This window comes from Halichoerus grypus, chromosome 1, assembly GCF_964656455.1.
Source record: "Halichoerus grypus chromosome 1, mHalGry1.hap1.1, whole genome shotgun sequence".
NCBI classification, from domain to species: Eukaryota; Metazoa; Chordata; class Mammalia; order Carnivora; family Phocidae; genus Halichoerus; species Halichoerus grypus.
In genome coordinates, this window is record NC_135712.1 from 166,014,340 (window position 1) to 166,029,118 (window position 14,779).

The 14,779-nt window shown below is 46.3% G+C and overlaps 1 protein-coding gene across 2 annotated transcripts in view; it reads left to right on the forward strand.

The window, feature by feature from the left end:
• The first annotated feature begins 62 nt into the window (after positions 1-62).
• The window catches only part of SEC13 (SEC13 homolog, nuclear pore and COPII component), a 47,086-nt gene continuing 32,369 nt past the window's right edge, over positions 63-14,779 (forward strand). For both annotated transcript variants that reach the window (XM_036079879.2, XM_036079876.2), the window contains exons 1-5: positions 63-194; positions 3,251-3,295; positions 5,519-5,634; positions 8,034-8,185; positions 8,778-8,911. In XM_036079879.2, coding sequence (XP_035935772.1) covers positions 192-194; positions 3,251-3,295; positions 5,519-5,634; positions 8,034-8,185; positions 8,778-8,911 — 450 coding nt within the window. In that variant the 5' untranslated portion in view covers positions 63-191. The remainder of the gene's footprint in view (positions 195-3,250; positions 3,296-5,518; positions 5,635-8,033; positions 8,186-8,777; positions 8,912-14,779) is intronic.

Consider the following 14,779-nt stretch of genomic DNA (forward strand, 5'->3'; position numbering starts at 1 on the left):
AAGGGGCGGGGCCTCGCGAGGGCGGGGCGCCGCCCGGGGTGCCGCCCCGGAAAGGCTCGGAACTTTCGTGCGAGCGGACCGCGTTGCCACCCGGCTGCTCCAGCTCCACCGCCCGGCGCCGGAAGTGAGCTGTTTCGGGGCGCCGCCGGGAGCTGCCACGTCCGAGGCCGGGAGCTGCTGCTGTCGCAGCCATGGTGAGTGTGGGGACCGGGGACCCGGCCCTCTCCCGGCTTCCTTGACCGTGCCAAGGTTCAAGCCCCGGGCTGGGGCCGTTCGGCTCCCCTCCGCCGCTTCGGGGTTTGCGGGGTTCTGGCTCTGCCCCTCGGAACATTTCGGAATGGGAGGTCAGAGGGAGGCCGCGGAACCTCTTGCAACTCTGCGGGCCGCGCCGCTGCCGCGCTTCTCGCTCCTATTTCTTCCTCTTCCCCCAACAATTGAAAACAAAACCCAGAACACCGTAGAAGCTACTGTATCCTGAGCCCTTAGTAAGTTCCAGGCGTTGTTCATAATCTCAGCCTGCTAACAGCCCCGCAAAATAGGTGCTGCTATTATCGACACTTTACAAATGAGGAAGCTTGAGGTTCGGAGATGTGAAGCCTTTTCCACTACTAGTTAAGTGGCAGAACTGAGATTCGAACCCTCTTAACCACTCCCTTCTACCACCTACCACTTCTCCCAGCAGAGATGTAATGTGGACATAGACGTAGGGCCCGAAGTATGATGGGCAATTCAAGAAACTGATGTAAGGATGAGCTAAATTACTCTCTAAAGGTAACGACTCGGGTTTTTAAATCTCTGTGGTATCCAGTGTACAGTCATTCCACATTTACTCACTGAGTGAATGACTGAATGGTAACTAATGAATAAAAGTGCGTGAAGTGAAAAAAGCCCAGAGTAGGAGTTCAGGTAACCAGTGCTCTCAGGAAAATGGGTGTGCCTGGGGTTTTGAGGGAACTTGGATAAACCAGAAGTCAGGACACTGGGTTTAGTTCTTGCCCTGCAGGATTTGAAATTACTCATCTCTTTAGGCCCCTGATTCTTCCACTGCTGAGTAGATAGAATCTCTTATGCTCTGATACTCAGCTCTCTCTAAATGAAATTTTAACTCTTCAACCAATTCTGAAGAGCTGAATGTTTTAAGGGCTGACTCTTACTACTTAACAAGGACCAGGGGCACCTGGGTGGCTCAGTCATTAAGCATCTGCCTTCTGCTCAGGTCATGATCCCAGGGTCCTGGGCTCGAGCCCCGCATCAGGCTCCCTGCTCGGCGGGAAGCCTGCTTCTCCCTCTCCCACTCTTCCTGCTTGTGTTCCCTCTCTCACTGTGTCTCTCCCTGTCAAATAAATAAATAACTTAAAAAAAAAAAAAAAAAAAGGACCAGACAAGGTGAGGTGCTGGGGGGCAGGGGAGGACTTCTTTAAAAAAAAAAAACTTGTTCAGAAGTATGATTCACCATCCAGGCTGGTGCATGAGAGTGGTTAAAAATACATGCTAGTTATCCTTAAGGCCCTTTGGTGACCTGGAATGAAACTACCAGGAAACTTTTCCTGACTCTGCTTAGCCCTTGGCCATTGATTTAGGGAATTCAGTGTAACAGCTACTTTATGTTCTAGATAGGCAGCGTAGTGGAGTGGAAAGCTTTGTGAGCTGGGAATTAACAGGTGGGGCTCTTTTTCTGGCTCCTCCTTTAACCAGCTCTGTCACTTCGGCAAGTGCTCCCTCTTCTCTGGACTCCTTCAGTTCCTTAGTTATCAGACCGCTCCAATTAATTCTGCCCTTTGTCCTTCCCGGTGCACATGTGAAAGCACTTTGGGTAACCTAGACAGCTTGGCAAGAGTAGGAGACGCTTCTCTATCTTGCCTCTGCAGACCTTGGAGGTCCACTTATTAGGAAGTCTCAAAATTGATGAGAGAACCTGTGCTTACTTGATAAGTACCTTTTGAACTGCTTTGCACCTGTCCTCTTCCAGTGTCCACCTTTCTGAAAAGTCAAGTCAGACTTTATACTTGCAGGGCTTGTGCTGGAAAAAGATGAAATGGGGGAAGTGGTAAGAAATATCAGTTCCAAACTGAAACCTCCCTTTCAACCCTTTTCTATCCCCAGAATTTAAAGAGAATAGTGGTTGAGCAAAGTAAAACTGTTTTTGTTCATTTACTTATTCATTCAGCAAGCAGTCACTGAGTTCCTTTTGGTTGCAAAGCACTGTGCAGGGTGATTTGAAAAGATCAGAACTGTGGATGACACAGACCCTGGATCCAAGGAGCTCACCTTCTGGTTGAGAGAAGAAAGGGTGTAAAGTGTTGTAGACATTCAGTGCTTCAGATATTCAGAGGAGTCCAGCTGGTTGGGGAATCTGGGAATCTTCAAGAAGGGGGGGCATACGGTGATGGGTATTAAGGAGAACACTTATGCAGCTGGCCGGTTAGCTCAGTTGGTTAGAGCATGGTGCTGATAAGGAGAACACTTATAGCATGGAGCACTGTTACACGCAAACAGTGAATCATGGAACACCGCGTCAAAAACTAATGATGTAAGGTATGGTGACTAACATAACATAATAAAATAAAATTTAAAAAAAGGGGGGAGCATATTTGAGCTGGACCTCATAGAGTGAGTGGGAGGGTGATGACCATGGCATCTGTGTTCCAGCCCCATAAGCTGCTCAGCCCTGGATCCCAGTAGGTGACAGCCTAGGATCTGTCATAGGTGGTGGACCAGGGAGCAGTCCACCTTGAATCAGTTCTCCAGGTCTTAGGTATTAACTCTGATATGCCCACAACTGCCTGTGAGATCAGAAGCCCTGTCATCCAGGACGGGAACAACAGCCATAGATCCCCCAGCGTCCCTTTTCACCCTCAAAGTGGTGAAGACTGGTTGCCATTCTCCCCTCTTTGCTCATGTTATTCCCTCTGCTTGGGGCAAATTCCTCATCATCTAAGCCTCAGTTCATGTCTACTACCACCACCAGCTCCTCAGGCCGCTGTAGTACATGTAAACTTCTGTTAAAGTACTTACCTTTCCATGTTAGGGTTACTTCTGTACAAGATTTTCGGGGGCAAGAATACTTAATTTATGTCTATATCTCCAGTCCCTGGCACGGTGCTTAGCAAAAAGGAGGTACTTAAAGTAAATGTTTAATGAGTGAACGAACAAATGCAGTCAAGAACCTTGGTAATGACCGGTAGTTTTAATAAGATGATTGCATTCTAACTGCCATCTGTTCATTTACCAGCTGTATGTTTGGTTCTAGGTGTCAGTAATTAACACTGTGGACACCTCCCATGAGGACATGATTGTAAGTATTCCTTTAGCCTTCCCTTATGGGCTATAGCTATGGGCATTTCAGTGCAGGGGAAACATTTCTGTTGATCATTCATGAACCCAGTGTGGCTTTGCACCCTTGAGTCAGGCTGTAGCCTCAACATATGGTCAGTCTCCCAGCAATGCCTGCCATGTTGGCAGGGCTGTGGCATTCTGGTCACTCTCTGGTAGGAGGAACCTAGGAATGGTTTATGGCTCAAGGCCCTCAGTCTCCAGGCCAACAAAGTAACCTGCTCTGGGATGTAGGCTAAGCCAGTGTGAAACTTTTGACAGTAGTCTCTTCCCACCTGCCTTCCCCATGCTGCCACTGCTTAGCCCCTTTGGAAGGGGGGCTGAAAGAAGAGAGAATGGGAAGGTAACTTAGTACAAGGGCAAAGAGCAGGCACAGTGAAAGCCCAGAGCAGAGCCAGGTAGGACCACCACAGACAGTGGGCCAGGCAAAGCCCTTTGAACCAGAAGTCATTAACTCAGGGTGTTTCCTGAGAGATAAATACGGGGCTCAGTATCAGAGGACAGGGCGGTGGGAGAAGGTCCAGAGGTTAAAGTCTCTAGCAGCAAAGTTGCAGACTCTGCTTCATGCAGGGCCAAGCAGTCCAGGCAGCCTTTGAGCAAGACTCTGGTCAGTGAGCTTACAGCATTTCATCTCAGGGCTCCTGCCCACCAATGGTTGCTTTTCATCTTCTGAGAGGTTGCCTGGTCTCAAGTTGTGTATGTTTCCTGAATACAGTCATTTAACCACACCTTCTTGGAGCAGTGTGGTACCTTGGGTAAGAAAATCCAATCTGAGACTCCCTAGCCAATTCCTTAACTCTTCTGAGCCGGCCTTGATTTCCTCATAGCTAAAATGGGAAAAATAATGGATATGCTACCTACTTGTGTAGTTTGGGTTTGAGAAACAGATGAGGCAAAATAGCAATGGCTGATGTCTGCATGTTCACTAAGTGTCAGACCCCATGCCATATACTTTCATTCAGTGTCTCATTGAACCTTCATAACAACCCTTAAAGTACATGCCACCATTAGCCCCATTTAAAAAGAAGGAAACTGAGGTTCAAGGAAATTACGTCATTTTTTCCAGACAGCAGGTAAGGTAAGGAGGTAGGATTTAAATCTTTTAGGTACTGTGCCTTACTTCCTCCTGAAGTGTGTGGCAGCACTCTGCAGGAGAAGTACCTAAGAAATCTAAACACTTGCATTGCCTCTCTTCCAAGAAGCCAAGACCTAGGATAGTGGAGGGGGTTGACTTCCAAAGAAGAGTCAGGATGTTTTTCTCAGGGAGGTGAGGAAGGAATGTTGAAGCAAACAGAATGACTGCTTCTGTTGAAAGGATATTAATTGTTCCTGAATACCAAAAGAGTGACAGCTGATAGTTCCTGACAGCCCCAAGGTGAGACAGCTGAGGAAGGTGCCACCTGTTGGAATAGGCAGCAAAGAGGAAGGACCAGGATGTGCAGTGGGACAGCAGGCCTTGAGACTCAGAGGAACAAGATAGACAAGAGCTGTAGGCAGAGACCGGCCCTAGGTCTGCATGGCCAATCAGCATCGAGAAGGTTGGCTCATCAGTGGTGGGACTAGTGACATTTAAGGCATGGGTGGAGAGTCTGGGGTACTGGACATACTACTAGGAAAAAGGTCTAGTAAAAATCCAGGAACAAAGGTCCACAAAGGATCTAGGGCCATGGGTGGAGGAAGGAGCCCAAACGTCTGAATAGACCTTTGTGTCCAAGCCAGATGTGCATTATGGAGGACCTCACTGGGCCCTCCGGGCCCTCAGAGGCTGCTCCTCTGCATCAGCGTTAGGCCCAGGCTCTGGGGCTGAGCTGAACCTGCAGCTCACAGTAGCCCACAGAGCCTCAGAACATGGTGGGGCCTGAGGAAGGAAGAAGAAAAAGGAGGCTAGCTAGCCACTGTTTCATCTCCCATACCCACCATACAGAATAGGATTGGAAACAGCTTCCCCTGTGTATGTAAAGGGTCTGAAAGCAGCTAGGTATGGTTTTTTTTGTCCCTTTCAGAATGACATGGCCTGTCTTGAGAAATGGAATGTCGAGATGCTAGCTTGTTGCCTGATAGTGATGCTACTTTGAGGTTAGATTAATTTCAGGTGAACTCTGGTCCAGACTAGATTCTGTCCTGGTGACTCCCCCACTCCCATCCACCCAGCCTGCAGGCTTCCCAAGCTATCCTCCCTTTGCAGCACGATGCCCAGATGGACTACTATGGCACCCGCCTAGCAACCTGCTCATCAGACAGGTCTGTCAAAATCTTCGATGTGCGAAATGGAGGACAGATCCTCATTGCCGACCTCAGGGGGTGAGTGCAGCCACGTCTGGGTGAGGTTCTCAGAATGGTTGGGTTTCTCAGACATGGCAGGAAAAGCTGAGAACCCAGATCAGAGGAGCCCCACAGTGCATTTAGCAGAGAGGACACACCGGTCCCAGCCAGGCAGCTGTCCTCAGCAGGATGAATCCCAACTTGGCTTCCCAAAAACCCACCAGAAGACCTTGGGTAAGAGTCAGTCTACCTCTCGAAGACTTCATCTGCTCACCCTCACAATGGGGTGTTGCCTCCTCCCGGGTAGAGCCTGTTCACAGCATGCCTTCAGTAGCTAGTGCTGCTTTTAAAAGTGGGAAAGAACTTTTTCTTTGTTTTTTTGGTTGTTTTTTTTTTTAAGTTTAGCCAACATGATCTAAAGTGTCACTCAAAGGCAACAATGTAAGAATAATGTTAATGTAATAAAAAAAATAATGTTAATGTAAGAATGCATTAGTAATTACGTAAGTCCTATAATTTTGCCTATTTGCATGCCCACGGCAGATACTCAGTGAATATTTACAAATGTTTGCTTTCCCCTCTCCCTACAAGATTCTTGAGATCCTGGCTCATTTTTATGGCTACACCTCTACTGCTTTCCCCCAGCCCACTGCCTTTCAAATAAATAGGAGTTCTTAACCTGGGTTCCACAGATCTCCGAGGGTTCTGTGGATAGAATTCAGGGGCTGGTGAACTGGGGCTGAGAAAAAAAATCACATCTTTATTGTCAGTGACTCAGCTAGTTAGCATTTCCTTCAATGATGGATGTAGGCCAGAAACGACAGTAGTATTCTGAGCACCTGGAACTTTGTTACCAGTAGAAGACACAGATATCTTCGTATCACATTCCAGTTACAGTTTTCTCAAAATAGCACTTAGGCTTATCACTACTTTGAAGTGAGAGTGGTTATTAGACCTGCCACTAGAGCTTGTTAGTTAATGTGCTAACAGAGAAGCACATGTATCACTATATTATAAATCCCTCTTTAACATTTTAAATACATATTAGTGTATTTCATTATAATTGGCCTTCCTTTATAATCCGAGCTCCATGTGTTGTAGCCATTATTCTGAGAAGGGACCCAAGCCTTCAGCAGACTGCACAGGAGAAATTAAGAACCCTGACAAGTAGGAGCTCGGTACACGTTTGTTAACTGAATTGAGGCATAACTAAGTAGCCATGTGGGGAGAGGGGTGGAGAAGTCCCTTCTCCCTGAGTGTCAGAACTGGAGCGACCGCGGGGTCAGACGTACAGGCCCCGTGCGCCTGCGGCCGGCGCTGCCACAGGAGGTCCCACCTGCCCTGTGTTTCTTAGCACTGAAAAGAGGTGCACTGTCAGATGGATAAAGAATCCACACCCCCTTCTTTTTTTGCCTCAGTTGAAACTATTGCTAGGTGCAGGACATTTTCGTCTCCTGAGAGTTTCCCTGGCAGCTCCTTTGTGAGGCCTGGGGATTGTCCCAGCCGGAGGGAGGAGGACACTTTTGAGTGTCTGCAGCCCTGGGTTGGAGGAGTGAACAGGGAGCAGCAATACCAGCTGACAGGCATGAGTAATTTTTTTCTTTTCTTGTGCCCAGCACTGTTCCAGGCTTTTTATGTGAGTTATCACCTATATTTCCCCTCATGAGCACACTGTGAAAGAAGTCTTGCTGATATCTCCGTTAGGAGACTAAGCCATAGAAAGGACGTGGCCCGTGCCTAAAGTCAAACAGCTAGAGAATGGGAGTAGGGGTGAAAGAGCCGGGACCGTCACCTGTCTGCCGTGTCACTTCTTGTGTGCTGGGTGCCCACCCTTGCCTGGGCCTGAGAGACGGCCCCAGTACAGAGCCCAGCACCGGGTCTGTGCTCAGATAGTACTCACCAGGGGAATGCATAAAGATCAGAAGAGCAGAGGAGAGACGTGCCCTTAAAGTAAGAGAATAGTAGCGAACATGAAACAGTGCCTGCTCGAAAAGGTAAACATCTGGAAGGATGAGTAGCGATTCACTCTACACATACCTCCTGAGCACTTGTGGTGCGAAGCCTGCATTGAGCGGTGCACAGATGAATAGGCCGAGAGGCTTCTCCTGAGGACGGCACGTGTAGGTGGTGCTGGCTGCAGTGCAGGTCAGGGGAGGGAGGGGGCTGTCAGCTCGGGACAGAGAGGCTCACTTAGAGTCCCGGTTTGTTCTCAAGGCCTCTGTGACGTCTGGGCCTCAGCATCTTCAGTGCCCAACAAAGGTCTCTTTGGGCAGTGACTTCCTATAGCTCTCCCTTCTGAAATTCTCAGGCAGCTCTGTCCTGAGATGCTGTATCTGCCTACCAAGAACGCCATTCAGGTCCGTCCAGAGTAGTGGCTGGCAGAGCACTGCAGGTTCCTGTGACCCATCTGAGCAGCCTCTGACCCTGTCCCCTTGTAGTCATGAGGGTCCTGTGTGGCAAGTGGCCTGGGCCCACCCCATGTATGGCAACATCCTGGCATCCTGCTCCTATGACCGGAAAGTCATTATCTGGAAGGAGGAGAATGGCACCTGGGAGAAGACGCACGAGCACACAGGACACGACTCCTCAGGTACAGTGAGTGTGGTAGGAGCAGGTGGGCGGGGCCTTGTTGCCTGGCTGCCACTCCCATGCCCTCCCCCTCGTGATGCTCCTCGTTTGTCCCTTGGGTTTGGTTGGCTTTTCTGTCATCTGTCCACAGCAGAGGTAAGGCCCTGAGACCTAAAGCCAGTCTAAAGTGAAATAAGAAAAGGAAAAAACCACAGTGAGGTGTGTGTTTGGTTTTTTTTAATTTTATTCGTTTTAAGTACTGGCCTTTATTTTCAGATTATTGTCTACTTTCTTTCCTAGTTTTATTAATTTATTTTTACTAACATATGGTGTTATATTGGTTTCAGGTATATATTATGATTCATATTTCTATCCATTACTCCATGCTCATTACAGTAAGCGTACTCTTAATCCCCTTTATCTGTTTCATCTCATCCTACTTTTTGTTAAGGTAGACTGTAGTTTTTGAAATTATGATATTCATAGGTGATAGGTTTTTAAAATCTCGTTATCTTCCTCCTGGTGATCCCTGCAATTTTTTATTTTAAAAATTTAGTAAAATGGTAAACCTGGGAAATCAAAGTCGGCTAACTATGCCTCCCTCCTTCCTGCAGTAAACTCTGTGTGCTGGGCCCCCCATGACTATGGCCTAATACTGGCCTGTGGGAGCTCGGATGGGGCCATCTCCCTGCTGACATACACCGGAGAGGGCCAATGGGAAGTGAAGAAGATCAACAATGCTCACACTGTAAGTCCAGACCTTGCTGTGTGTGGAGGGTAGCTCTGCGGCCTTGCCATGTGTCTCCTGGAGACTCCCTAGAGAGGTGGCAGGAGTAGCATCACTGCTGTGCAGGGGGCTGGGGAGGGACTGATGCTCAGACATGCTTGGTGGGTCAGTTTCGAGCCTCTTTAGCCTGAAGCCAGATAGACGCTGCATCCAGGGAGGCCAGGCTGTACCAGCCTCATTCAGCACAGGGCAGGGGGTTGGCACGGGTTCCTCCTTGCAGGCTCCCAGATCGGGGAGGGTCAGGGCATTGGCAAGGTGGCAGCAGCAGCCTGTCTCCCTGCTACCTTTGCTGTGGACACTTCAAGTTGACATGCTTGCAGTGGTCATTGAGACCCCCTAGAGCTGAGTGGTGTTATAAAGAGAGCATCATGGGAATTCAGTTCCTTGCACTTCCAGTCATTAGATGCTGAAATAGTCAAGAAAGCACTATGGACAGGAAATATCTCACAGTACTTGAGCCCCCACTGTGTGTCAGTCATGTAATCCTCACAAATGTCTGTAAATGAAAGAAGAAACTACCAAATGTACAGACTTGCAAGGTAAGCAGTCCTGTTCCCGTTTTATGATGAGACAGATGAGGTTCAAAAAAAGTAAATGACTTAGAGAAGGTCCTGTGCCGGGGTTAGAATCCAGAATCTGTGTGCCTTCTCACTAGACAACAGTTCCAGCTTTGGTGGCCCCAGATACTTCTGAAATCTACCCAGATGGAAACTTAGTAGCTCCCCAGCTTGACACTGTACTTATGTACTTCTCAAATTCAGGGGGTCCACAGCCTGTCCAGCCCCTAAGACCCCAGGAGCCTATCTCAGAATCTTTACTTGAGGTGCTCAGCTTCCCATCTACTGACTGACTTGCTGACATGAATAGGCTGAGAGGCTTCTGGGAAGATGTTGGGGAGCGGCATCACAGCTTTCAGTCTTTCCTCGTCTCTCCATAAAAACCCACAGAGCAGCTAGATAGCACAGCCAAAACCGCATGAACGTTTTGAGCAAAACTAAGTAACAAGATATTTCCACAAACTCCAAAATAGAAGCAGAGAGGAATAAACCAGCAACAACCACAAGACTGCATGGTATTGGTATCTGAGCAGGAGGAAGCAATGGGGTGCCTTCTAGCAGATCTGTGAAGGCAAGTACTGCCAAAATAGCCAGCAAGGATTCACTGGAAAGCATAGCTGGCCAGTTTTTTGTTGTTTTGGGGTTTTCTTTAAAGATTTTATTTATTTATTTGTCAGAGAAAGAGAGAGGCAGGCAGAGGGAGAAGCAGGCTCCCCGCTGAGCAATGAGTCCAATGCCGGACTCGATCCCAGGACCCTGGGATCATGACCTGAGCCGAAGGCAGCCGCTTAAACGACTGAGCCACCCAGGTGTCCCATAGCTGGCCAGTTTAAGAACAGCAGCTGAAACTAGGAGAAGTTTGGGGGTTTCTTTTGTTTTTAACCTTTTTTTTAAATTGATATAAAATTGGGGCGCCTGGGTGGCTGAGTCGTTAAGCATCTGCCTTCGGCTCAGGTCATGACTCCAGGGTCCTGGGATCGAGCCCCGCATTGGGCTCCCTGCTCAGCAGGAAGCCTGCTTCTCCCTCTCCCACTCCCCCTGCTTGTGTTCCCTCTCTCGCTGTGTCTCTCTCTTCAAATAAATAAATAAATAAAATCTTTTTATAAATAAATAAATAAATAAATTGATATACAATTGACTTATAAAATTCACCCTTTTTAAAGTGTACAATTCTGTAGGCTTTCGTATATTCACAAAGTTGTGCAGCTATCACTGTTCATTTTCAGAACTTTTTCATCACCCCAAAAAGAATCCTCATTAGCACTTCCTCTCCACTCTGCCCCCTACCTAGGCAGCCACTAATTTACTTTCTGTGTGGATTTGCCTGTTCAGGACATTTCCTCTGAGTGGGATCCTACAACACAGGCATACCTTGGAGCTGTTGTGGGTTGGTTCCAGACCACTGCAATAAAGGGAATCAGAGGAATTTTTTGGTTTCCCAGTGCATATAAAAGTTACATTTACACTGTCTTACAGTCTTTTAGGTGCAATAATAGCATTGGGTCTAAAAAACAGCGTACATACTTTAATTAAAATTTACTTTATTGCTGAAAAATGCTAAGAATTATCTGAGTGGTCATCAAGTTGTAATACTTTTTTGCTGGTGGAGGGTCTTGCCTCAGTGTTTGGCTGCTGACTGATCGTGGTATTTGAAGGCTGGGGTGGCGGTGGTAATTGCTTAAAATACGACAGCACTGAAGTTTCACACATCAGTTGACTCTTCCTATCACAGACGATTTCTCTATAACATGCAATGCTGTTTGATAGCATTTTACCCACACTAGAACTTTTAAAATTGGAGTCCATCCTCTCAAACCCTGCTGCTGCTTTGTCCACTAAATGTATGTAATAATATTCTAAATCTTTTGTTGTCATTTCAACAGTCTTCACAGCATCTTCAGCAGGAATAGATTCCATCTCAAGAAACCACTTTCTTTGCTCATATATAAGAAGCAGTTCCTCATCTTGTCGAAGTTTGATCATGAGATCACAGCAATTCAGTCACGTCTTCAAGCTCCACTTCTAATTCTAGTTCCCTTTGCACCACATCCATAGTCACTTCCTCCCCTGAAGTCTTGAACCCCTCATAGTCATCCATGAGGGTGGGAATCAACTTCTGTTTGTGTTGATATTTTGGCCTCTTCCGTGAATCACAAATGTTCTTAATGGCATCTAGAATGGTGAATCCTTTCCGGAAGGTTTTCACTTTACTTTGCCTGGATCCATCAGAGGAATCACTATGGCAGTTATAACCATATTATAATAATAATTAAATAATAAGACTTCAGAGTAGAAATTACTCCTTAATCCATGGAAATTGCTGAATGGATGTTGTGTTAGCTGGCATGAAATTGAAATTAATCTCGTACGTCTCCATCAGAGCTCTTGGGTGACCAGGTACATTGTCAGTGAGCAGTAACATTTTAAAGGAATCTTTGAGTAGTAGGTCTCAAGAGTGGGCTTAAAATACCTAGTAAACCGCATTGTAAACAGATGTGCTGTCATCCAGGCTTTGTTGTTCCATTTATAGATCACAGGCATAGTAGATTTAGCATAATTCTTAAGGACTCTACCATTTTCTGGATGGTAAATGAGCACTGGCTTCAACTTCAAGTCACCAGCTGCATTAGTCCCTAACAAGAGAGTCAGTCTGTCCTTTGAAGCTTTAAAGCCAGGCAAGTCCTAGATGGCATCTTCCAATAGAAGGCCATTTCATCTATGTTGAAAATCTGTTGTTTAGTGTAACCACCTTCATGAATGATCTCAGCACGATCTCTTGTATAACTTGCTGCTGCTTCTATATTAGCACTTACTGCTTCACCTTGCTCTTTTATGGAGACGGCTTCTTCCCTTAAGCCTCATGAACCACCTCTGCTAGCTTCACACTTCCCTTCTGCAGCTTCCTCACCTCTCTCCGCCTTCAGAGAATTACAGAGAGTTAGGGCCTTGCTCCCCATTGGGCTCTGGCTAAGGGAATGTTGTGGCTGGTGTTCTCTTCTCTCTAGACCACTACAACCTTCTCCATAACAGCAATAAGGTGGTTTCACTTTCTTATCATTTGTGTGTTCACTGGAATAGCACTTTTCATTTCCTTCAAGAACTTTTCCTTTGGGGGCACCTGGGTGGCTAGGTCGGTTAAGCGACTGCCTTCAGCTCGGGTCATGATCTCAGGGTCCTGGGATCGAGCCCCACATCAGGCTCCCTGCTCGGCGGGAGGCCTGCTTCTCCCTCTCCCACTCCCTCTGCTTATGTTCCCTCTCTCGCTGTCTCTCTCTCTGTCAAATAAATAAATAAAATCTTTAAAAAATAAATTAATTAAATTTTTTAAAAAAGGAACTTTTCCTTTGCATTCACAACTTGGCTCTTCAGTGCAAGAGGCCTAGCTTTTGGTCTATCTCAGCTTTTGACATACCTTCCTCACTAAGCTGAATCATTTCTAGCTTTTGATTTAAAGTGAGAGACGTGGTCCTCTTACTTGAACACTTAGAGGCCATCGTAGGGTTATTAATTGGCCTAATCTCAATATTGTATTTCAGGGAATAGGGAGACCCAAGTAGAGGCCGAGAGAAGGGAGGAACAGCCAGTAAGTGGAGCAGTCAGAACACACACAACATTTATCAAATAAGCTTGCCATTTTATATGGATATAATTCATGGCGCCCAGAATAATTGCAGTAGTAACATCAAAGATTGCTGATCACCGCATAAGAATATAATAATGAAAAAATTTGAAATATTATGAGAATTAACAAAACGTGACATGGAGACACAAAGTGAGCAAATGCTGTTGGAAAAATGGCGCCAATAGACTTGCTTGACAAAGGGTTGCCACACACCTTCAATTTGTAAAAGAATAACTGAATCTCAATAACATGAAGCACAGTTGAATGAAGTATGCCTATATGTGGCCTTTTGTGACTGGCTTCTCTCACTCAGCATGTTTTCAGGGTTCGTATCATAGTATGTATTAGTGCTTCATACCTATGGCTGTATGATATTCAAGCATGTGAATTTACATATATTGTTGAGCCATTTATCAACTAATGGATATCTTCAGCCATTATGAATAATGCTGCTATGAACATATATTTTTGTGAGCATATGTTTTTAATTTTCTTGGGTATATACTTAGGAGTAGAATTACTAAGTCATGGATGCCTGGGTGGCTCAGTCAGTTAAGCATCTGCCTTGGAGTCAGGTCATGATTTCAAGGTCCTGGGATTGAGCCCATCACGCTCCCTGCTTGGCGGGAGGTCTGCTTCTCCCTGTCTCTCTGCCTCTTCCCCCCCCCCCCCGCTCATGTTCTCTCTCTCTCTCTCTCTTTCAAACAAATAAAATCTTTTTTAAAAGATTTTTTTTAAATCTTTTAAAAAGTCGGAAAGTCCCTGTTTAACTTTTTTTTTATGTTATGTTAATCACCATACCTTACATCATTAATTTTTGATGTAGTGTTCCATGATTCATTGTTTGCATATAACACCCAGTGCTCCATTCAATACGTGCCCTCTTTAATACCCGTCACCAGGCTAACCCATCTTCCCACCCCCCTCCCCTCTAGAACCCTCAGTTTGTTTCTCAGAGTCCATAGTCTCTCATGGTTCATCTCCCCCTCCGATTTCCACCCCCTTCATTTTTCCCTTCTTTTTTTTTTTTAAAAACATGCATTATTTGTTTCAGAGGTACAAGTCTGTGATTCATCAGTCTTACACAATTCACAGCACTCACCATAGCACATACCCTCCCCAATGTCTGTCACCCGCTTACCCCATCCCTCCCACCCCCCACCACTCCAGCAACCCTCAGTTCGTTTCCTGAGATTAAGAATTCCTCATATCAGTGAGATCATATGATACATGTCTTTCTCTGATTGACTTATTTCGCTTGGCATAATACCCTCTAGTTCCATCCACGTTGTTGCAAATGGCAAGATTTCGTGGTTTTTTGTTTTTTGTTTTTAAGATTTTATTTACTTGACAGATACACAGTGAGAGAAGGAACACAAGCAGGGGGAGTGGGAGAGGGAGAAGCAGGCTTCCCACAGAGCAGGGAGACCGACGTGGGGCTCAATCCCAGGACCCTGGGATCATGACCTGAACCGAAGGCAGATGCCTTAACACTGAGCCACCCAGGCGCCCCATCATGGTTTGGTTTTTTTTTTTTGATGGCTGCATAATATTCCATTGTATATATATATACACCACATCTTCTTTATCCATTCATCTGTCGATGGACATCTTGGCTCTTTCCTTAGTTTGGCTATTGTGGATATTGCT